The following is a 25481-nucleotide window of genomic DNA, read 5'->3' as shown; positions in this document are numbered from 1 at the left end:
TCATCTTCACAATTACACTCCTTAGCTATCTGAACATCTGGAAGATTCATACAACATACTATACATCGCATATTGCCGACACACCGTCGGTAGGAACAGCGAGCTACAAACAATCAGAAAAAAGTTAAAATTGTTAGTCTATATTCACTATTTTTTTAATTTGCCTACTTGCTACCTGTGTCGGAACACAGTACTATCGTCAGGCTATCTTATGATCAAAAAATTTCAATGCATACTTAGATTAAAAACTGCAGAGAAAATTTAAGAAAAATAATCTGTGATAGCAAACGTGTGGTGTAGAGTACAACCTTAAAGTGGACAAGTATTCTCTTACCCCTGAAAGCTGGTCAGCGTCCCAAGCAGGTGTGTCAGATACTGAAAATACAGGTCTGTGTTGAGCTTTAAATGGATAAAAATTTCGGACGACATTGATAAGAATCTCCCGATGATCAGCGCCACATTTTTTACTTCTTAAAAAAGACTCGCAATGAAAGAGGTATCTAAAATATAAAAATAACTCAAAACATTAAATTAAGGAAGTAAATAACAAAACAAGGAAGAAAACACTCCCGAATGTAATAATGAAGCATTAAAAGAAAAATAGAAGATCTATGTATTAATGTCTACATTTGCCATTTGTATACCTTTTATGTCACTATAAAACATCGATCTGACAGTGAGTCGATCAGTCAGGCAAGGATCGTCATAAAAAATAGCATCATACATTACAAAACACAAAATTATTTTTACTGAAAAGAAAACGAGCATCCAGTGGGAGTAGTCGCGCTGTGCTGCTATGTGTTACTCTGTTACGTACTATAATCCCCCATTCACCTTCCCAGCGACAGACTTTAAATTTTCACATTTCAAATCGCTTATTACTGTTAGGTATATTTAAGAAATAAGGCGTCCTGCAGGTCTCCACCTCTAATCTTGCAATTGAATTCTAACACGTCATTCTTTAGCACGTAGACATTTCACTCTAGCACTTTGGACCATCATTAGAAACACTATCTGCCTGTGCGCCCATAGGAATTGTAAAACATACAATGCAGCAGTTCTGGCACCATCAGTGTCCAACAGAACAGATACCACTCAGATACACACAGGTCCGAAATAAGGAGAGGGACGGATCCCCGATGTTTGTTTCGGTGCGAATGCACAAATATCGCTTAAACTTCTACGGCAATCGGGATATGAGAGTAGTGAGTATAATGTACGAGGGACGCTACTTCGCAGCGTGCGGTAAGTTATAAAGTGGAGTCCGTCAGTGCGTGTGACCGGATGTCCGAAGCGGTTAAGGAAACCTCGCACGAGAAGCGGTGAGTCCGGGTTCGAGTCTCTGTTCTGCACAAATTGTCAGCTGTTGCCTCCGCATTACCTCAATGCCATGTGCGGCTAGCCGTCACTATTATCTACCCATCTTTTCTTTTCCCCTTCTTGCATTTTATGTTTACATATTCGCATTCGCTGCTACAGAATTCTAAGTGCTCGTCCTGATTTATATAACGTGTTAATATTACCCCTGCATATTCAAACGATACGACGTGCACAACATGTACGGCACTAATCCTGGCCGGCCTGAGTGGCCGTGCGGTTATAGGCGCTACAGTCTGGAGACGAGCGGCCGCTACGGTAACAGGTTCGAATCCTGCCTCGGGCATGGATGTGTGTGATGTCCTTCGGTTAGCTAGGTTTAATTAGTTCTAAGTTCTAGGCGACTGATGACCTCAGAAGTTAAGTCGCATAGTGCTCAGAGCCATTTGAAACATTTGAACCACTAATCCTGTTATCAGACACTATAGCGTCCTCATTCTATCTTTCGATGTTTCGGTCCCATTGTTGTAATCATCATGATAAACACTATACAACACACTATACAGTGGCTCTAAATGTAGTGTAATCTAAGACGTACTTTCGCTATACCTGCTACAGGTATTACGCCATTTATCCCATGTCTTACTGCTCATTACTTCTAAAAACTCAAATCTCGTGACACGCTCCATTTGTACATTATTAATTTTTTACTCGGATATTATCTCGGATATTATCTCTGCTGTGTGTCGTTTCAGATCGAATTCATTTTCAGGAGCACTCATCGGCACTGAACACTATAACATAGTATACGGTTATCAGATAATCCACTCAGCAGTCTTACTAGTGATGTTTAATTGGCCAATTTGGTGCAGAAATTATACTATTTCATTTTCTGATGTGCATGTGCTTGTCAAGCTCAGCCGAAAATTCGATGTACGTAAAGTGACCTGAAATGCAGCCTCGCCGAAAAGCAATAGCAGCGACTCCTTAGGTGCACCCAATGAGAAGGCCAAATATACAATAGGACAGGAAAGAAACGTTGGTTACAGTGTAATGTTCTGACAGTGAATATTGGCGCTCCTGAAGAACAGTCGCAATACACGGTCTGAAACGTCGACGTGCAGAAGGAAGACGCGAGATAAGTAATGAACGCCCGCTGCTGAACGACCCTAAGGTTTCCATCCTTGCAGCTAATTGACTCCTTGGGTGCAGCCAATGAGAAGGCCAAATATACTGTAGGGCAGTCATGAAACGTTGGTTATAGTATAGTGTTCTGCCAGTGAATATTGACGCTCCTGTAGATTAATTCCAAGACACGGTCTGAAACGTCGACGTGCAGAAGGAAGACGCGAGATTAGTAATGAACGTCTGCAGCTGAATGACCCTAAGGTTTCCATCCTTGCAGTTAATTCACTCCTTACTTACAGCCTATGAGAAGGCGAAATATTCGTAAGGCAGGCATGAAACATTGGCTACAGTGTAATGTTCTGACAGTGAATTTGGCGCTCCTGAAGATTAATCAGAACACACGGTCTGAAACGTAGACGTGCAGAGGGAATACGCTAACGACCCTAAGGTTTCCATCCTTGCAGTTAATTCACTCCTTACATGCAGCCAATGAGAAGGCTAAATATACTGTAGGGCAGTAGGGCAGGCTTGAAACATTGGCTATAGTATAGTGTTCTGCCAGTGAATATTGCCGCTGCTGAAGATTAATTCCAACACGCGGTCTGAAACGTCGACGTGCAGAAGGAAGACGCGAGATTAGAACGTCTGTAGCTGGACGACCCTAAGGTTTCCATCCTTGTCGTTAATTCACTCCTTAGGTGCAGCCAATGAGAAGGCCAAATAAACTGTAGAGCAGGCATGAAACGTTGGCTACAGTGTAGTGTTCTGACAGTGGATATTGGCGCTCCTGAAGATGAATCCCAACACACGGTCTGAAGCGTCGACGCGCGGAAGGAAGACGCGAGATTAGTAGTGAACGTCTGCAGCTGAATGATCCTAAGGTTTCCATCCTTGCAGTTAATTCGCTCCTTACTTGCAGCCAATGTGAAGGCTAAATATACTGTAGGGCAGGCATGAAACGTTGGCTACAGTGTAGTGTTCTGACAGTGAATATTGGCGCTCCTGAAGATGAATCCCAACACACGGTCTGAAGCGTCGACGCGCAGAAGGAAGACGCGAGATTAGTAGTGAACGTCTGCAGCTGAATGATCCTAAGGTTTCCATCCTTGCAGTTAATTCGCTCCTTACTTGCAGCCAATGAGAAGGCTAAATAGACTGTAGGGCAGGCATGAAACGTTGGCTACAGTGTAGTGTTCTGACAGTGAATGTTGGCGCTCCTGAAGATTAATCCCAGCACACGGTCTGAAGCGTCGACGCGCGGAAGGAAGACGCGAGATTAGTAGTGAACGTCTGCAGCTGAATGATCCTAAGGTTTCCATCCTTGCAGTTAATTCGCTCCTTACTTGCAGCCAATGAGAAGGCTAAATAGACTGTAGGGCAGGCATGAAACGTTGGCTACAGTGTAGTGTTCTGACAGTGAATATTGGCGCTCCTGAAGATTAATCCCAGCACACGGTCTGAAGCGTCGACGCGCGGAAGGAAGACGCGAGATTAGTAGTGAACGTCTGCAGCTGAATGATCCTAAGGTTTCCATCCTTGCAGTTAATTCGCTCCTTACTTGCAGCCAATGTGAAGGCTAAATATACTGTAGGGCAGGCATGAAACGTTGGCTACAGTGTAGTGTTCTGACAGTGAATATTGGCGCTCCGGAAGATGAATCCCAACACACGGTCTGAAGCGTCGACGCACAGAAGGAAGACGCGAGATTAGTAGTGAATGTCTGCAGCTGAATGATCTTAAGGTTTCCATCCTTGCAGTTAATTCGCTCCTTACTTGCAGCCAATGAGAAGGCTAAATATACTGTAGGGCAGGCATGAAACGTTGGCTACAGTATAGCGTTCTGACAGTGAATATTGGCGCTCCTGAAGATGAATCCCACCACACGGTCTGAAACGTCGACGTGCAGAAGAAAGACACGAGATTAGTAACGTACGTCTGCAGCTGAATGACCCTAAGGTTTCCATCCTTGCAGTTAATTCACTTGCAGCCAATGAGAAGGCTAAAAATACTTTAGGGCAGGCATGAAACGTTGGTTACTGTATAGTGTTCTGCCAGTGAGTATTAGCGCTCATGAAGATTAATTCCAACACACGGTCTGAAACGTCGACGTGCAGAAGGAAGACGCGAGATTAGTAACGAACGTCTGCAGCTGAATGACCCTAAGGTTTTCATCCTTGCAGTTAATTCACTCATTACTTGCAGCCAATGAGAAAGCTAAATATACTGGAGGGCAGGCATGAAACGTTGGCTACAGTATAGTGTTCTGACAGTGAATATTGGCGCTCCTGAAGATGAATCTCAACACACGGTCTTAAACGTCGACGAGCAGAAGGAAGACGCGAGATTAGTAACGAACGTCTGTAGCTGAACTACGCTAAGGTTTCCATCCACACCAGAAGCTATACAGCAGAACACAAGCCCGCTAGCGGCTGCTCGCCGGTCGTACGTGTGTGGAGTAGACATTTCGCCTGTGCGTCCGCGCGGTGCCCTCGCAAAGGCAGCTGTTGCACTGACCGTGGCGAGGCCAGGCGGGCGGACGCCGAGTGACCGAGAGTGAGAGTGGAACGCCGCGCAGCAGTGGGCGTCGTCTCGGCCCCCCGCCCCCCTGCCCACCAGCGGCGGCCCCCCTTGCCACACCCGCCACAGTGTCCCGTAAGAGGCGATGGCCCGAGGGCAGCGCGCCCCACTCTGCCCGCGTTCCGCGAGTATAAGAGCCCGCAGCGACCACCCTCAGCTACACACAAGTCTTCACAGCTTCATCCGTCCGCAGCTCTGCAGCAACAAAACCTACCCGCCAACATGAAGGTTCTGGTAAGTCACCGTTCACAAGCTCTTCGATACTTCTCCCGGCAAGAGATCACTAATCCGGCGTTTCGAACATTTCACCCATGGACGTCATCAGGCGAACAATGTTCTGAATATATACTCCGTGTTACTCGTCCATTTCATGCAGTCCTTTCACATTATACAATAATGTTGCGCTTACTTTAATCAGACTGATGATTCCAACTCTTTTCTTTTCAAATTGTCAGGTGATACTATTTCATACGTTGCTACGACCTCTACGCCAATTGGTCTCTTAGAGTAGCTCTCCGAACAGCTCTCTTACGCGAGCCAAGAGCGTTTCAAACATATGGCCAATCTCCATCTTCAGTTTCAAAATGGTTCAAATGGCTCTGAGCACTTTGGGACTTAACATCTGAGGTCATCAGTCCCCTAGAACTTAGAACTACTTAAACATAACTAACCTAAGGACACCACACACATCCATACCCGAGGCAGGATTCGAACCTTCGACCGTAGCAGTCGGGCTGTGCCAGACTGAAGCGCTTAGAACCGCTTGGCCACAACGGCCGGCCCATTTTCAGGCAAACAAAACAAGCACTTGAAGTGACATGTACATTTTATCCAGACTTCTACAGTCACATAGTAACGTAGCTTAAGTTTCACCCACAAAAAAGATCTAAACGCTGAAACTTGAGTTAGCAACAAACAGTACTTTTCTGTGCACGGTTATAGTCTCAGCTCTGCTTATCTCTTAGAATAGCTTTCTGAAAACCTGACAGCTATTAACTGACACCGGAGCGTTTGAGGGATCTGCCTCACTAATAGTTTGAACACTTGCTCTGTGTCATCAACAGACAATATTTTTCTTGCTTTTATAAGAGCTCTCCGGCCAGCAGGCAACTATTGCGTCATACAGGAGAATTTCAAACATTTGAAAAATTGTTATCTTCTGGCAAACAAATTTATTTTCATACACGTTTTCTAGCTCGTACGTTTTATTCAGGCCAGTCTCATTGTGCAGTAACGTTACATCTGCTTTAGCTAGAGAGACGTCTCGCAATTTAGAATCATTCTCATTATCAGGTGATACGTCTCTATATGTGGCTCCAAGCTCTGATGTACTTTCTTCACGTTCACTGTGTAACCATTGAGGTGAAAGTATACACCAATCGGAGAGTACACTTCGGTATAGTCTATACTTGATTTAGAGTTAGAAGTAAGCCATGAAAGCTAAATATGAGGCGCATTGCAATGGGATAGTAAATGTCAACTGACTAGTGTGGGAAGCGTGAAAATGATAAGAAGCACTTTGAATAACACAATATTCACTTTGTGAAATTTACAAAAAGTTAACAAATATCGTGACTTTCATGCCCGGCATCATAATCCAACAATAATCAGGTAGCATTACAAAGTACCGTTTCTTTTCATACTGCCTTTGTATAGTAGAAATGAGTTTACGTAACATATCTGATATATCTGATACGTTTTATTTATTTATTTATTTTTTTTTTGACATATGTTGCACTCTAAATCTCCTCAGTCTTGTATCCCTTCATTCACCATCGCATTTTAGTTCGAAGCTCCACCCTTCTGAGGAAGTTCCGTGTTTCCTTCTTGAAACATGACCTGGCCATTTCTTTCAATGTTAACCAGCCTTCGAAATGTCCATGTTTCTGAAGCGTCGTGATTCGCAAGCTACAACCACATCATGTCCCATACTTGTAGCTGAAACACGAGAGAATTTGTCGGAGAGATGTGCAAATCACTCTGCACTCCTACGTGGCCGTTGTCATTCACATCTGTTGAGTTGTCGGGCCGCGTGATATTCCTCCCCAAACTTCTTGAACACTCGACGTTTCGAACCCTCCGCTTGAATCTTCTACTGGATTCCACTGGTGTCCCTGGCTGGCTGTTGTGTAGGGAAAACTGTTCAGCCATCCAGGGTTACCGTTGGAATTCTGAAGAAGCTTCTACCAGAGGGTTCGAATCTTCGAACGTTGAAGAAGTTGAAATCAGACCCGGCCTAGTATCATCAGATACGTAAATCGTCTGCATGTTCTTTCATTACGTCATGTTTGATGTGTCGTAGTAGAAGAGGGTTATTTTCATTCTGCACGTCACCTTTTCGCTCATTGAACATCCCCACGTAGTCATATTTTGTAGCCACAATTGACTCACTCGAAAAGAACAGGTACACAACTCGTGTAGGATATTCACCACCATGCATGAAGTTTCAGTTTATTACTAGCTTATCCAGTCGAACACATTTTGCAGAAAATATCCAGATATATCACTGAATGTGCCTGCAATATAATGAAACTGTACGACACATAATTCGGGAGATATGACATCATAAACAGTGAGCTTTCGTTTTGAAATTTTTAATAGTCTATGGATGAATAACCCTAAACTAATAAAACCAACATAAAGGGACTTCTAGTCTTAAAGCATAAAGGTTTTACAGTCATGACGGAAAATGTTTATCACTAACTCAGACTTCTGAAGTTCTTATATACATGCGTGTTCGATGCTTTAATGAAACAGCTTGCAGGCTTAATGGTTTATGGAGATTCACCTACTCTCCTGACAGAAATACGACCGATGTGTGACTATGAAATTAAACCGAAAAGCAGAGGCGGAAATGAAACTTGACTGATTACTGTGCACGACGAAAATGTACAGAGATCACATTATGATGTCAGTCACACTTGGAAATCTTGGGACAGAGGCTAGAAGAGTTTAGACGAATGTTTCAGCGACGGGTAGGGAGCTACGGACCGAGCATGCGTTGCCGTGTGGGACACCGCCAGCGATACGTGTGACACGTCATAAGCCCAGCACGTAGGCACGCTTCAGTAGAACCCTGGATCAGAGCGGATTGGCGCGTCACGATAGGCTGTAACACCTCAATCACTATTCCGATGGCGAGTTAGCGCAAAGCGCGGCGGACTCGACCCATGTACCTGTCGACGGCGAGGGGAAGCTCTGCGCTTATGTGGGGGAAACAGACGGGGGCGACGGGATCCGATGGACTAGTGACACCCATACAGTCCAGTGATGCGAAAAAGGCAGAACTAAGGTGCAGGATACTTAAGAATCCTCGCAGATAAATAAAAGAATGGTAGATCCCAAACCGGTCTAGCCATCGCAACTCCTTTACAGATACTCTACTACAGGAGATGGGATTTATCTACATCCGCATACCAAAGACGGAGAATGGTGGAGTGTACTTTACTTGTATCGTATTTAACCTTTCCTACTCTACTCGCGGATCGTATGTGGGAAGAAAAGTCAATCTTATGCGTCTCTGTGAGCCAGAATTTTGTTGTAGGCTATGGTCATTACACAACAAGTATATTGGAGGAAGAGATGTTTGATGAATGATCACTGAAATGCAATCCTGTTTCTCGTAACCTCTTCCGTTTTTGAAGGTAAAATCTTCTAGGACGTTAGGCCACATCAAGTCCCTCTTCAGTTTCTACCTTACACAGTCGACGTTTCGCCACCTCTGTTGAATTGTTCTTCAGGATCTTCTGGTGTCCCCGGTCTAAAGACTGAGACGCAGGGGCAGAAACATCGACTATCTGAGGAAGAAATTAAAGACGGCCATGAGGTTGCCTAACAGTCTATAAAATTTTACCTTCAACATCAACGACCATGAAAGCTTCCAGTATTACACTTTGGGCCAACTAACCAGCGACGAAGAGTGCATCTCTGCTCTTGAATACTGTCTGCCTCTTCAGTCTATTCCTCACGGTAAACCGGCCGGGTTGGCCGAGCGGTTCTAGGAGTTTCAGTCTGGAACCGCACGACCTCTGCGGTTGCAGGTTCGAATCCTGCCTCGGGCATGGATGTGTGTGATGTCCTTAGGTTAGTTAGGTTTAAGTAGTTCTAAGTTCTAGGGGACTGATGACCTCAGAAGTTAAGTCCTATAGTGATCAGAGCCATTTAAACCTCACAGTAAGAATCCCAGATCGACAAATAGTCTCAATAATTGTTCGAACGAGGGTTTAGTGACCTATGAAGGGTGATCAGAAACTGAGGTTACAATGCTCATATTCCTCGAATACATTGCAACAACGTCGCTGCAAACGTAAAGGCAGGATTTTTAGCAGGGCATATTTTAATTCGTCCTACAAAGCGAAAAGTGCCTAAACCGTTATGGAGACAATGACGAAAAGAAACCTAAAGTTCTATCGGGTTGCTGCATTCTTTGTACCAAATAAAGTGTACACATTTGGCTTTAGGTCTCTTAGCATTAGTTTCCGATTACCAGCCGTATTTTTCTCGAGCGTAACAATATCCTCTAAGGATTCTTCCAACAAATCTGTGATATTACATTTGTTCCTACACTGCCAACTAAAGGGAAACTGTGGGAAAATGTGAACTGTGGTCAAAATGATCAACTGCGACCTACACGAAACATTATGAGAAATGACAGACACTCCTACAAGCGATCCGACATCTACAGTAAATCGAACTCTTTTGCCTTCCAGGCTGAAATTACAGCAGAACTGCCATACCATATGTAATAAAGAGATTCCAGTATGCAGATATCAAAACGAAGAAATGCAGGTCTCCCTAAGATAGGACAATAGGACATAAAGTCCTACATTTAAATACTGCGAATCCCCTATCGCTGTGTGGCGAAGGGTTTTTGTTTTGCCATTGTGGTATATCCCATTTTTCCGTTACAGTCGCAAATTATGAGCGATAAGAAAGTCTGTTAGTATTTACCCGTCTGAGTCCCAGTTTCCTGGTTTTCCCCAGTAACTGTCACTTCGCGAGACGTCAAGCTCCTCAGCCTGTTCTATTAATACTATTTAATAGGGGCGAGCGTTTTAAAATGTATTCTCAATGCATTTATGCCTGAAGATGACAACCGATAGTATGTTTGAAATGTTCCAGTCTCACGTAAGAGAGTTCATCACAGAAAGTTGAACAGCAAACACGTAAATTTACTAAAAAAATCTTGTATCTCTTTAACACTTATCTTTTTGCGACATTGCTATGTGATGCGAAATGGAATGGACTATTTGAATCACGTGTTAAGAGAAGCACAACGGGAAGCCGCACTTCATGCCAGACTTAAGAAGCACTGTTTGGAATGCAGGCTCTTTCGGTGCATTTCACTGATGACCAACCGAGTCATAAGCGTCGTGTTGACGCAACATTTCTTCGGAATTCGCCTGAAGGTGACTAGTAGGAATCCGTCGAAACGTTGGGATAACATGATACCACGACTCGATTGACAACCCGAGAATATTTCATAGGTTAAGATGTGCTGTCTTCCTGATAACACTTTCCGCTGAAGATTTCTGAGCACCGTTCATCGTGTAGAATCGCCAGTGTGAGTGGTGCACTGCTAAGACCCCAGGCTCGCATTCAAGGGGACGACTGTTCAAATCCGGGCATGTGGACTCAGGTTTTTCCAGATTTGTTTTTTAAATCGCTCAAGAAAAATGCTCTAATGGTTCTGTTGAAAGGGCACGGTCGATTTCCTTTCCTCCTTCGTACATAAAGAGAGCTTTTGCTTCGACTCTTGTTGCCTCGTTATCGATGGGACACTAAATTCTAAACTTGAGTGCTCACACAAAGTTCACATCGCAGGAATTGAAGTCGCTTCTCCTATAACTTGTGCCACATCTGGCTAGCACACTTTACTTCTTGTGCAGTGCTTCGCTAAAGTTTTGGTACTATGTCTATGGTACGGAACACACTTTCTTTCTGATCAATATCATTTATGGAATCAACAATGGACAGTAAATCGTGGTGCTAGTTCGAGTTTGTACTGTGTTTGCGTGTGTGGCTGTCTCAGAGAGAGGATCACCTGCATAGGTGCAGCAGAATACTTGTAACTAAGAGATGCCTTCTTGCTTGCAGGCTATTGTCTTCCTCGCCCTCGCCGTAGTTGCCTACGCCGAAGAGGCCGCTGAGAAGAAGGAGGCCGCCCCGGAGGCAGTCGCCGAAGAGAAGAAGCAGGAGAAGCGCGGTCTCCTGGGTCTGGGCTACGGCGCCGCCCCCGCCATCGGCTACGCCGCCCACGGTATCGGCTACGCCGCCCCCGCTGTGAGCTACGCCGCCCCCGCTGTGAGCTACGCTGCCCCTGCCTACGCCGCATACGCCGCCCCCGCCGTCGCTAAGGTCGCCGCCCCCGCCGTGGCCTACGCCGCCCCCGCTGTCGCCAGGGTTGCCGCTCCCGTCGCCAGGGTGTCCTACGCCGCCCCCGCCATCAGCTACGCCGCCCCCGCCGTGAGCTACGCAGCTCCCGCATACGCCGCCTACGCCGCCCCTGCCGTCGCTAAGGTCGCCGCCCCCGCCGTGGCCTACGCCGCCCCCGCCGTGGCTGCCGCCCCTGCCGTAGCCTACGCCGCCCCCGCCGTGGCTAAGGTCGCCGCCCCTGCTGTGGCCTACGCCGCCGCCCCCGCAGTGAGCTACGCCGCCCCCGCTTACGCCGCGTACGCCGCCCCCGCCATCGCTAAGGTGGCCGCCGCCCCCGCCCTCTCCTACGCCGCCTACGGCTACGGACACGGTCTGGCTTACCACTAAATGCATCACCAAGAACAGGATGTGCCACTTCACAGTTCAGGTGAGTTCAAAAAACGGACAATACGTTGAGAAATCATTCAGTCTGAGACCCACGAATTACATTACCATTTGCAAGTTATGATAGAACCAGATACTGTATGTCCTCACTTTCCACTAACGAGGTAACAGTTTCATCAAATATGTATGTCACCATCACCTGTAGTTGCATTTTCCCAGGTGCTGAGTACAAACGCCCCGTCATCTTCCTATGAATTAATCTCCTGTAGTTTTCAACATGTCCTTCTATATGACGTCAATACAGCGTGTTATCAGCCGATCCCCTTCATTTCACTTTCCTCCTTTACTCGATCCCTTCTTGGTTGTTCCAATTTGACATGTGTCGTGTCCACCGAGTCTGGATATTTCGGACGCTTCTCCGCTAGTCCACTTTCTTTTTGTGCCATGGACGTGAACAACTCCATATGCGATACCTGTAGTCCTTAGTTTCATCGCCCAGTGTTCCTTATATCAGCACAATGCCTTCTTTATAGCGACCAACCAAAGTATTCTTGATCTTCCTGCCCACTGAATGTTTCCAACTTCTCTCTCCACATTTAATCCAGCTGTCCTCACGGGTACAATCCTTACCATGAGCCCAAACCTGTAGTGTCTAAATGTTTTTCCTCGTTCTACTAGTGCTGTCTTGACAACAGCTATCTCACCCTCATCTCTTCGCTTCTCAATTGATCCAATTTGTTTTGATGATTCACTTTTTCGAGGCTGGGGTTACCTTTGAAAATCACTGGGTTTGCTTCTCCTGCCACCCTGGGACCTCATAAAAGCGATTTAACATTCTCGTAGATGCAAGAGCTCTTCTGTACCCTACTGGACAACTTCTTTCAAGGCTACATTGTCGTGAGAATTTACTCTTCCAAGCCACGCAGAGTTTTCCACATTCTCAAGGGCGCGGTCAAAAGTTACCTAATCAGTGTCATTGCTGCGAATATGGCCTCACTTATTTTGAGACATTATTTTATTTTGAGATTTTATCTTATTTTGTTTGTCCAGCCTCAGTACTAGCTCAATTTCTGTCGAGACCAAATACGTTGTATTCCCACGTGGTCCTTACTGGCATTTTTCAAACAGACGAGTTATTATAGGCAGAAAGTATTCTCAGAATAACTGAAAAAGTGGGTGGGACACATTACATTAGTTCAAACATCGGAAGAAACCAAGGGCGTACTACCTACAATAGGAACACGCTTGGTAAAGAACTTTCGGTGTTTAGCATTCGAGTAAATGACACCTTTAACTTTTTTATGTGTTGAAAATTGACTGAGACACAAATAGAATGTTTTGATAAATTTGATGTGCATTTGTAAACACTCTCGCATTGAATATGCAGACTATTTCGTAGTCTTGGTTATGAAAGGATACTCCCAAGCTCGTATTTTGGCAGTTTAGTAGCTCGAATGGTGTAGTTTTATGTTTTACTCTGTAAGTAAAACATATGCAGTTAAGGATGGCCATGTTTCTTTCACATCCACTCAACTGGAAGGGAAAACAGATGATGTTAACCAACATTCTTCACCTTTTGACACTCGAGGTCTTCTCCCTTGACCCGACACACTCTGCTGTTCAGTATCATACTTGTTTCACATAACGCTACTAATACTGCCAGACACACACTGTGCGTACTACGTAATTCTGAACTCCATGTTGCCTTCTTGATGCTCTTTACCAGATATGTTTCACTACATGTGCGTATCACTGATATTGGCAAGCTTCTAAGGATAATATATACACTAGAAATCTCAAACTATTTTCAATAATTCGCAGTAGAGAGAACAGGTCCAATTCAGTTAGCATACAAATGTAGTCCATTGCAAAATATAAGGCTAAGTGATAACGAGCTGGTAGTCTTTAGTGAACTCAAAGAGCGTCGTAAGACATTTCGAAGTTAAACCTGACGATTCCTTTTTGCTTTGTCCGCAGAATCCGCAGTGCTGTTGGCAAACCGGATGGAGCCTCGACGCTGCCGCCACGGAGTGAACTCTCCACCAAACTCTTCCTTCACTTCTCACCAGTCGTCGTCAACAACTCCCTTCCATCAACTAATTTATTGATTCCATCGCTGCGCCCAATGAATAACAGTTACTCACTGTTGTGCACGCTTCTTCAAACCCCGTCGGTGGTCTTGCGACCTTCGACGTGATCTTTTTTCTAGGAATAAACAATATAAAAATATATATACTCCGTTTTGTTTTCTTTTCCCCTTAATCCTCCACCAACAGTACACAGCAAATAAACTGCACACATAATCTGACATTAAATACTCATATATACCGATGCTTGTACCAAAAATTTTAATCAGTTATAAATTAAGATAGAAGTATCGAACAGAGTTCTCCTTAGTCCAGAAAGGGACTTAACTGTTGCGACAAAATTTCTTATAATAAAACGATTGATCTATTTCAAACATCCAGTCAAGAGGAACTGAATCGCATTGGTGAGATTAGAATTTCGTGGTTTAAACTGACAGAAAGAAGAAATAGCGTGACAATTTGGTGCGACACAGCCTGGGAATAGACAGTCTAGTAATGTAAGTGTGGCTGATGAAAATGGTAGAGGGAGACTAAGGCTTGAATATAGTTGCTGTTTACAGCGAATATACAGAGATAAGCCCAAATATTACAACCACTGCCTACTGCGACATTTGTTAACATTACAACTACTGCAAGATAAGCGACAAAGCGCAGATTACACAGGCCTGCAAAAAATATTTATTGAAAGTTGTTTGAAATTTGATAACCGACTTTTATGTACTTTTCAGCGATAATTTCAAAAATGCAATCCATTTTTTTTCTATCACGTCAGGTTTTATCACAAAAAGGGAATATTTTTGAGTATAATAACAAAATTTAAGCAATTTATCACATTTATACCAACGTTATAAAATTTTATTTTATTTATAATCAAGTTTTAAACTACATTTCAAGTACACTTAACATTTCTCTTTAAGCTCATAAGTCCTTATAATAAAGCTTTCGCTTTCTGTCGAAGCTTCTTTTATTGTATTTCCGGGTGTGGACCCGTTGAGCATCATCACTTTTTATCATACAGCAGTAGTCCACTCTCATGTCGACGTTGCATCTTCACTGATATCTTCTTTCCATTTCTTTGATCTGTTGGTGGAATCTTCACCAAGGTTTGCAGGGAAGTAGTCAAGTTGTGAGTGGAGAAAATGAACTTTAATGCTCATGTTACAGCCCAGCTTCTTAAAGTTCTCGAGCATGTCTGCGGCGATTGTCTTGTAGTTTGGATCTCTTTTGTTTCATTGGAAACCGGTAACAACTAGTTTAAAAGATATCCATGCTGCCGTTTCGTTTGTTTCCATTTTGTTCACAAACTTGGAAACTGGCATTAGTTCCCTAATGTCTGGTCCGACAAAGATTCCTTCCTCGGATAAACCAGGGAACTGTCCACAAAGATATCAGAAACACTCCCCTTCTTCTGGCAAAGCATTAACAAATTGCTTCATCATCCCCAACTTAATGTGAAGTGGTGGAAGTAGCACATTTTTGGGGTCCACAAGGCTTTTCCTTTCAACATTTTTAACTCCTACCTGTAAGGTTTTTCTCAAGGGCCAAGCTTTTTTTATGTAGTGTTGCTTTCTGTCTCTACTATCCCATTCACAGAGAAAGCAAGGGAACTTTGTATAGCCACTTTGTTGAACAAGCAGCATTGAAATCAACTTTAAATTACCACATTTGTGGACTGAATAGCAGAGTTTGCTTAAAGCCAGTTCAAGATTTTCGTAACATTCTTTTAAGTGAGCCGAGTGTCCAACTGGTATAGAAGCATACTTATTGCCAGTGTGTAGAAGTACTGTTTTAAGGCTTCTTTTTGAAGAATCAATAAAAAGTCTCCACCCATCAGGAGCATATTCTATTTTGAAACGTGCAATAAGTCCAGGAACATCACTGCAAAACACCAGGTCACCATCTTGAGTGAAGAGAGATTCCGACTTCTTTTCCCTCGATCGATACCAGGAAAAGGATGTATCCGTAGCCAACATACGTTTATCTTTCAATCTACATCCTAAAACCTCTGCGATTCTTTAGAAAGGCCTAGGTCTCTAACTAAATCGTTCAGTTCAATTCAGAATGGGACCGGTTGTGCCAGGATCGTAGCAATCTCTGTCTTCTTCACTATCACCTTGCTGAGCCAATGGCTCGTGAGCATCTACATCATCGAAAGAATCTGGAGGTGAGGGTATTGGTACTTCAGGTCCATGAGGAACAGGGCGAATGGCTGATTGAATGTTAGGGTAAGATATATCCTTTTTGTTTTTCAAATTGAAACCTCGTACGTTGCAAGAACAGAAATAGCAGTCATAACTATGATTTTTGGGCTCTCACCAAACCATTGGTATTCCAAAGCGTAAGGACTTCTTTTTACGTTGAAACCATTGCCTCAGTTCTTCAACACACACTGAACAAACTTTGTGTGGGGCCAAAGGCTTATCTTGATGACCTAACTTTATGCCAAAATAGGCGAAATATACTTTCGCAACAAAATCGGAAATGTTTCTTTGTTGCTTTTTGATGGAATAAAAAATGGTTCAAATGGTTCTGAGCACTATGGGACTTAACTTCTGAGGTCATCAGTCCCCCAGAACTTAGAACTACTTAAACCTAACTAACCTAAGGACATCACACACATCCATGCCCGAGGCAGGATTCGAACCTGCGACCGCAGCGGTCGCGCAGCTCCAGACTGTAGCGCCTAGAACCGCTTGGCCACTCCGGCCGGATTTTGACAGTATAGTTACCACAAATGTAGCAGAAGCAATCTGGCGAGTTTATACATCTTCTGGTAGCCACTGTCCATTGTTCATAGAACAACTTCACAACACAAGAAAACAGTCACTACTTTAAAGCACTAGTAACAACAACACGTGAACTGCACAGAGTGAAGAGGTACTGTGAACTGAGGGACAACAGCAGAAGCTCACTGCTTCGTAATGACGGGGGAAGGGGCAGCGCGACAGACAGGCAATAACATGAAAGTACTGCTGGTTTCTCCTAATTACTGTTTATTTTACGTATATCTAGTGTAACAACGGCTAAATAACAGTTTATGGAGATCCCAAAACCAAAATTCAAACTCAATAGAGAGCTGAAATATCTAAAAAAGCTAAAACTAGACAAGCAGTTTGTGAAATACCTGTACGTCATTGAATTTTTTACTATTTTTCTCGAAATCAGCGTTGAAAATACTATAAAAAACCACTTAATTAAGTTTGAAACAATTTTTATGTCACAGACCTGAGTTATTATTACTCGGAGCCTACGGACGACTTTCTCGACAACGGCGAAACTGGTCGCATTTTCTCGTTCTACTATCGTCAGCGCCTACGGAAAAAGACAGAAGGGCAGCGAAACTTACCACCAAGTGCTAGATGGTTGGACGTCCACGACTCTTCAAAGAACGTGGCGTTCGGAGGCTTGTCTGATCTGCAAAGTAGGGTACAGGGTGATCTGTGGTATCTCTGCCGAAAGAGTACAGTGTTGCAGCACGTGAAAGTGTTTCTGAGCACATCGTTCGTCGTACATTGTTGAACAAGGAGCTCCGCAGCGCGCGGACGTCCCTTCTCCCGAAAACGGCTGCACCAACATCCCCCGCTGACTTTCGCCCCATTACGGTCTGCTCGGTGCTGGCGCGGACCTTTCACAAGGTTCTCGCGTCACGCCTGATGCGCGCATGTGCTGTGGACGAACGTCAGCGGGCATTCATCCCTCGGGATGGGATGTTGGAAAATACTTTCATCTTAGACACTGCTCTCACCGACGCAGTTCGCCCCTGCCGCTCTGTCTTTGTGGCGTCGATCGACGTATCTAAGGCATTCGAATCGGTAGATCATGCTGCCCTTCGCCCCGTGCTGAGGGCGCATGGCCTGCCGGATTGCTTTGTCGAGTATGTCGAGCGGTGCTACGAGGGCAGCACGACAGTGATAGCGGACGGCGCCGGCGTGGGCGTGTATGTGCAGCCAGCACGGGGCGTTCGCCAGGGCGATCCCCTCTCCCCCCTCCTGTTCAACTTTGCGGTGGACTACGTTTTAGGCCAACTGCCCTCCCACATCGGAGCTCGGATACTTGGACGCAGAGTCAACGCTGCGGCCTTTGCAGATGACGTCTTGCTGTTTGCAGCGACCCCGAGGGGCTTGCAGTCCCTCATCGATGCAGCTACCGCAGCCCTCGCCCACCTGGGGCTGCAGATCAACGCCCGGAAGTGTTTCACCTTCGCCTTAGTCGCGTCAGGGCGCGAGAAGAAGGTGAAGGTGGACAGCAATGTCACCTTCAAGGCAGGCAATACCACCATGCCTGCCCTGCGTGTGAGTGAAACCTTCCGGTACCTGGGGCTGCAATTCTCCACGGCGGGTCGCTGTGTCTTCAATCCACGACGCCACCTGGTGGAGCAGCTTGACGTCATCTCCCGAGCTCCACTGAAGCCGCAACAGCGCCTCCACGCTCTCACCAACGTACTTCTCCCTGGCCTGTACCATGGGCTGGCCCTCGGCCGCACCCGGGTGGGTGCCTTGAAGTCGGCTGACATCACCATCCGAGCCGCCGTCAGGAGATGGTTCCGCCTTCCGGCGGACACCCCCCTGGGATACTTCCATGCTCCTGTTGCCCAGGGGGGCCTCGGCATTCCATCTTGCCGTTGGATGGGCCCAACGCTCCGTCGGTCCCGTCTCCTGGCGCTGAAGAAGATAGGGCCAGCCTGCGACGGTACGGGCCTGGATGAGGTGCAGCGTGAGATCGAGGTGCTGGAGCGTCACTTGACGTGGGAGGGCCACCTCCTCAAGTCGTCAGCGCAGGTTGGGGAAATGCGGGCGGCGCGCCTACACATCGCCATTGACGGTGCGGCGCTATCATCCTCTGCCGCCGTCAGTGGCCAACATCAGTGGGTCGCCGACACCAGTCGCCTGCTATCTGGGCGTGAATACATCGACGCCCTCCGCGCCCGCATCAACGCCTTCCCCACGAAGGCACGGCGCAGTCGCGGGCGGGAGGCGGACACCAGATGCCGCGGGGGGTGCCAGGCCGTGGAGACCGCCAACCACGTACTTCAGGCTTGCTTTAGGACGCACGGGTCCCGGGTCAAGCGCCATGACGCTGTTGTGCGTTATGTCGCCCGTGGACTCGCGCAGAGGGGCTTCAACGTCTCCGTGGAGCCCCACCTCCGAACACCTGAGGGCATCCGCAAGCCTGACGTGGTGGCGGTCAAAGACGGCATCGCCCGCGTGGTCGACGCCCAGATAGTCGGAGACCATCTCCGGCTCGACTGGTGTCACTCCCAGAAGGCGGCCTACTATGACACGCCGTCCATCCGGCGTGCCATCTCCAACCTGCACCGTGACGTTGAGGAGGTGACTGTGTCCACCGCGACGTTGAGCTGGAGGGGCGTATGGTCTCCAGCATCGGCGAGGGATCTCGCCGCCTTAGGCTTCCGACCCCGAGAACTGGCGGTGCTGAGCACCCGTATACTACAGAGCTGCTGCAAAAGTTACAAAATCTTCGAGCGTATGACGGCTCCTAGTCCGATGCAACGTGTCGGCGTCGGCTAGGCTGCTGGTTATTTTCTTCGCCTTGACTCCTGGGGCCTATCCACAGGAGGAATACTCCGTCTTTGTTGCAGCACGTGAAAGTGTTTCTGAGCACATTGTTCGTCGTACATTGTTGAACAAGGAGCTCCGCAGCAGACCACCCCTACGGCTTCACATATTGACCCAGCGTCGTCGTCATTTACGGCTGCAATGGGTACGACACCAACGAGATTCGACCGTCAATTAGTGGAAACATGTCGGCTCTTCTGGTGAATCACATTTTTGCTACAGTAGGTCGATCGTCGTCTGCACAAACGCCGTCATCGAGGTGAACGGCAGCTCGAAACGTGCAGTGCGCCACATACTCAGACTGGTGGCGGCAGAATTGTGGTATGGGAGAACATTCTCTCCCCCTCGCATGGGACATGTCGTAGTAATAGAAGACAGACCGACAGCTGCGAACCACCTGCATCCCTTCATGCTTGATGTCTTCGCCGACGGCGTTGTCATCTTTCAGCTCTGTAACTGTACGTGTCACCGAGCCAGAACCGTGCTACAGTCATTTGAGGAGCATTATAGTGAACTCACGTTGACGTCTCGGCGAACAAATTCGCCTTTTGTAAATCCTATGGAACCCACCTGTGTTGCTATCGGGCGCCATCACTGCGTGCGCAATTTAGCGGCCTGTTATTTACGCGAATTACGTGCGTAGGCATCAAATGCCACATACTCCCACAAACCTACCAACAAACCATCGGATCCCTGATAGAATTAGTGGTGTATTTCGTTCCAAAGACAGTTAAACAAGTAGTCATAACATTTAGGTCGTATAGGTTGCTGTACTAACGGAGACATCGGCTCGAAGACTAAAACAACAGAAAAATGAAAAGAATTAATTTTAGCCATAACATTTAGACCGTATAGGTTGCTCGATCGATCGTATAGGTTGTCGATGAGATCGACAGGAAGTGCAAAATGGCTAAGCAGGGATGGCTAGAGGACAAATGTAAGGATGTAGAGGCTTGTCTCACTAGGGGTAAGACAGATACTGCCTAAAGGAAAATTAAAGAGACCTTTGGAGAAAAGAGAACCACTTGTATGAATATCAAGAGCCCAGATGGCAACCCAGTTCTGAGCAAAGAAGGGAAGGCAGAAAGGTGGAAGGAGTATATAGAGGGTTTATACAAGGGCGATGTATTTGAGGACAATATTATGGAAATGGAAGAGGATGTAGATGAAGATGAAATGGGAGATAAGATACTGCGTGAAGAGTTTGACAGAGCACTGAAAGACCTGAGTCGAAACAAGGCCCCGGGAGTAGACAACATTGCATTAGAACTACTGATGGCCTTGGGAGAGCCAGTCATGACAAAACTCTACCATCTGGTGAGCAAGATGTATGAGACAGGCGAAATACTCACAGACTTCAAGAAGAATGTAATAATTCCAATCCCAAAGAAAGCAGGTGTTGACAGATGTGAAAATTACCGAACTACCAGTTTAATAAGTCAAAACTGCAAAATACTAACGCGAATTCTTTACAGACGAATGGAAAAACCGGTAGAAGTGGACCTCGGGGAAGATCAGTTTGGATTCCGTAGAAATGTTGGAACACGTGAGGCAATACTAACCTTACGACTTATCTTAGAAGAAAGATTAAGAAAAGGCAAACCTACGTTTCTAGCATTTGTAGACTTAGAGAAAGCTTTTGACAACGTTAACTGGAATACTCTCTTTCAAATTCTGAAGGTGGCAGGGGTAAAATACAGGGAGCGAAAGGCTATTTACAATTTGTACAGAAACCAGATGGCAGTTATAAGAGTCGAGGGGCATGAAAGGGAAGCAGTGGTTGGGAAAGGAGTGAGACAGGGTTGTAGCCTCTCCCCGATGTTATTCAATCTGTATATTGAGCAAGCAGTAAAGGAAACAAAAGAAAAATTCGGAGTAGGTATTAAAATTCATGGAGAAGAAGTTAAAACTTTGAGGTTCGCCGATGACATTGTAATTCTGTCAGAGACAGCAAAGGACTTGGAAGAGCAGTTGAACGGAATGGACAGTGTCTTGAAAGGAGGATATAAGATGAACATCAACAAAAACAAAACGAGGATAATGGAATGTAGTCAAATTAAATCGGGTGCTGAGAGGATTAGATTAGGAAATGAGACACTTAAAGTAGTAAAGGAATTTTGCTATTTAGGGAGTAAAATAACTGATGATGGTCGAAGTAGAGAGGATATAAAATGTAGACTGGCAATGGCAAGGAAATCGTTTCTGAAGAAGAGAAATTTGTTAACATCGAGTATAGATTTAAGCGTCAGGAAGTCGTTTCTGAAAGTATTTGTATGGAGTGTAGCCATGTATGGAAGTGAAACATGGACGATAAATAGTTTGGACAAGAAGAGAATAGAAGCTTTCGAAATGTCGTGCTACAGAAGAATGCTGAAGATAAGGTGGGTAGATCACGTAACTAATGAGGAGGTATTGAATAGGATTGGGGAGAAGAGAAGTTTTGTGGCACAACTTGACTAGAAGAAGGGATCGGTTGGTAGGACATGTTTTGAGGCATCAAGGGATCACAAATTTAGCATTGGAGGGCAGCGTGGAGGGTAAAAATCGTAGAGGGAGACCAAGAGATGAATACACTAAGCAGATTCAGAAGGATATAAGTTGCAGTAGGTACTGGGAGATGAAGAAGCTTGCATAGGATAGAGTAGCATGGAGAGCTGCATCAAACCAGTCTCAGGACTGAAGACCACAACAACAACAAGGTTGCTCTACTTCCGGAGACATCGGCTCGAGGACTAAAACAACAGAAAAGCGAAAAGAATTAATTTTAGAATCCACATTGGGTTCATAAATCTTGAGGACACTTTCTAACCCAGTTGATCAAAGTAAAGTATGCTGTATAATGAGAGACGATTTGTACACTATATAAGTGACAGGAGCAGTCAAAAGCCTATGTTGTGTATCAAAGACTGTAAGTCCACGGGAGAAGGGTGGATGACACAAAAATCAGCCAAGGAGTGAAACCAAGCTGTTGTCTTTAATTCTCTCCTTTTAATATTTACGCTGACGGTGCTCTCAAAACTGGATATAAGAAAATAATGCAGGGAAAAAATTGGATACTTACAGCTAAATTCAATAGTATTTTCTGCTGAAACACTAATAATACTGCAGGGTGGAGATGAGTCTTATGTAGCAGTGAATAGGCTAATGAAAATACATAGATTCATTTCTTCACAAATGCACTGATCGCATCCGGTAGATGTATTACAGTTAACCGGTTTCGATAATAATGAGTAATCATCAGTACAAAAAATTTAACGACTCATTAGGAAAGTCACATGAATTTCTACGAAATACCAGTTGACTGTTGTATACCTTACCAAATACGCAACATTTGTGGTTAAAAGTATGTATTTCAAATAGACCGCATGCTCCAGTTTGCCAATATCAGATCACAATCACAAAACGTAAAGAAATCAACCTAAATATCGTTACAAGGACTTTCAAAGGAAAAACACGGTACAGTCAAAATGGTTCAAATGGCTCTGAGCACTATGGGACTCAAATGCTGAGGTCATTAGTCCCCTAGAACTTAGAACTAGTTAAACCTAACTAACCTAAAGACATCACAAACATCCATGCCCGAGGCAGGATTCGAACCTGCGACCGTAGCGGTCTTGCCGTTCCAGACTGCAGCGCCTTTAACCGCACGGCCACTTCGGCCGGCGGTACAGTCAAAGATCGTAGATGACAAATAGTTCAAGATCTGTCAGATTTAAGATATCTGAGATACATGTGAGCTCCGATTAGGATCCATTACCTGACTTATTAAAAACTGAAATACGCCCTACTGATGTTCCATAGTAATATTTATTGTTTTATAATTCGTTGTGAACTGGCTATCTGCTTTCTAGGACGACCTCAGACAACGTAAGCCTGAAATGACAGTTCACACAATATCATTGAGAGAGTGCAGCTGTTTTCCTAAGACTATGTGTCTAAGATATGCGACTATACATTGATACGAGAAAAACAAGCAACTGAAATACATAAAGAAGCTATGAAGAAGTAAACCTGGCAATACATTACAGTAAGAGAATCAAACTGTATGTAAATACGTAAAGGCCTTTCTACCACACAAGTGAATGTTGGAATAGACTAACATGTGGACAAAATTACTGGAGAATGTGATGAATCGACAAAAAAATATTGGTGTGGCCTTTGCATTCTTATATTTGTAATCGTTGACTATAGTATAATATAAAGTGTATTTGTTCATAACTACTTCGTGTATTTCAATATGCTGGTGCTTCTCGTGAAGGCAGGCAGTTGACAAAGTCACCTATGTTTGGAAAAGCAATCTTTGTGCAGCTACACGCTCTCGCTGTTGCTGTGTAGACTCTCTTTTTAGTCTTAAATGGTATCAGAATCACCTAGAAAGCCGAAAACCAGTTCACAACCAACTATAAAATGAACGTTATTGTGTAGGGCCAGTAAGGCGTATTTAAATTTTTAATAGGCCAATATTCCCGAAGCACCTTGATAAGTACCACATGAGATAGCACTCGGTGATGTTGGTACATCGTTTTATAACATGGTGTGGGCTGTGGCGTAGAAGAACTTTATTGAAATTTCCTCAGTGTTAAGTAAATTGAGTTACAGCCACAGCCGCGCGGATTGGCCGCGCGGTTTGAGGCGTCATGTCACGGACTGCGCAGCCCCTCCCGTCGGAGGTTCGAGTCCTCCGTCGGGCATAGGTGTATCTCCTGTTGTTAGCATAAGTACGCGAAAGAACTTGCCCCCCTTCTAACAGCCGTGTACCGCAAGTCTCTAGAGGAACGGAGGGTTCCAAATGATTGGAAAAGAGCAAAGATAGTCCCAGTCTTCAAGAAGGGTCGTCGAGCAGATGCGCAAAACTATAGACCTATATCTCTGACGTCGATCTGTTGTAGAATTTTAGAACATGTTTTTTTGCTCGAGTATCATGTCGTTTTTGGAAACCCAGAATCTACTACGTAGGAATCAACATGGATTCCGGAAACAGCGATCGTGTGAGACCCAACTCGCTTTATTTGTTCATGAGACCCAGAAAATATTAGAGACAGGCTCCCAGGTAGATGCTATTTTTCTTGACTTCCGGAAGGCGTTCGATACAGTTCCGCACTGTCGCCTGATAAACAAAGTAAGAGCCTACGGAATATCAGACCAGCTGTGTGGCTGGATTGAAGAGTTTTTAGCAAACAGAACACAGCATGTTGTTATCAATGGAGAGACGTCTACAGACGTTAAAGTAACCTCTGGCGTGCCACAGGGGAGTGTTATGGGACCATTGCTTTTCACAATATATATAAATGACCTAGTAGATAGTGTCGGAAGTTCCATGCGGCTTTTCGCGGATGATGCTGTAGTATACAGAGAAGTTGCAGCATTAGAAAATTGTAGCGAAATGCAGGACGATCTGCAGCGGATAGGCACTTGGTGCAGGGAGTGGCAACTGACCCTTAACATAGACAAATGTAATGTATCGCGAATACATAGAAAGAAGGATCCTTTATTGTACGATTATATGATAGCGGAACAAACACTGGTAGCAGTTACTTCTGTAAAATATCTGGGAGTACGATTTGAAATGGAATGATCATATAAAATTAATTGTTGGTAAGGCGGGTACCAGGTTGAGATTCATTGGGAGAGTGCTTAGAAAATGTAGTCCATCAACAAAGGAGGTGGCTTACAAAACACTCGTTCGACCTATACTTGAGTATTGCTCATCAGTGTGGGATCCGTACCAGATCGGTCTGACGGAGGAGATAGAGAAGATCCAAAGAAGAGCGGCGCGTTTCGTCACAGAGTTATTTGGTAACCGTGATAGCGTTACGGAGATGTTTAATAAACTCAAGTGGCAGACTCTGCAAGAGAGGCGCTCTGCATCGCGGTGTAGCTTGCTCGCCAGGTTTCGAGAGGGTGCGTTTCTGGATGAGGTATCGAATATATTGCTTCCCCCTACTTATACCTCCCGAGGAGATCACGAATGTAAAATTAGAGAGATTAGAGCACGCACGGAGGCTTTCAGACAGTCGTTCTTCCCGCGAACCATACG

General features: G+C 45.1%; 1 protein-coding gene across 1 annotated transcript; it reads left to right on the top strand.

The window, feature by feature from the left end:
- Positions 1 to 5128: 5128 nt before the first annotated feature.
- Positions 5129 to 14012, top strand: LOC126425089 (cuticle protein 16.5-like). The gene is made up of 3 exons (XM_050088006.1): positions 5129 to 5256; positions 11119 to 11824; positions 13759 to 14012. The coding sequence occupies exons 1-2, from the start codon at positions 5245 to 5247 to the stop codon at positions 11782 to 11784; spliced, it is 678 nt and encodes a 225-aa protein (XP_049943963.1). The 5' UTR covers positions 5129 to 5244; the 3' UTR covers positions 11785 to 11824; positions 13759 to 14012.
- The last annotated feature ends 11469 nt before the right edge of the window (positions 14013 to 25481 follow it).

Source organism: Schistocerca serialis, chromosome 10 (genome assembly GCF_023864345.2).
Source record: "Schistocerca serialis cubense isolate TAMUIC-IGC-003099 chromosome 10, iqSchSeri2.2, whole genome shotgun sequence".
Lineage (NCBI taxonomy): Eukaryota > Metazoa > Arthropoda > Insecta > Orthoptera > Acrididae > Schistocerca > Schistocerca serialis.
The sequence above is the reverse complement of the archived record's forward strand: the minus strand, read 5'-3'. Positions and strand labels throughout refer to the sequence as shown.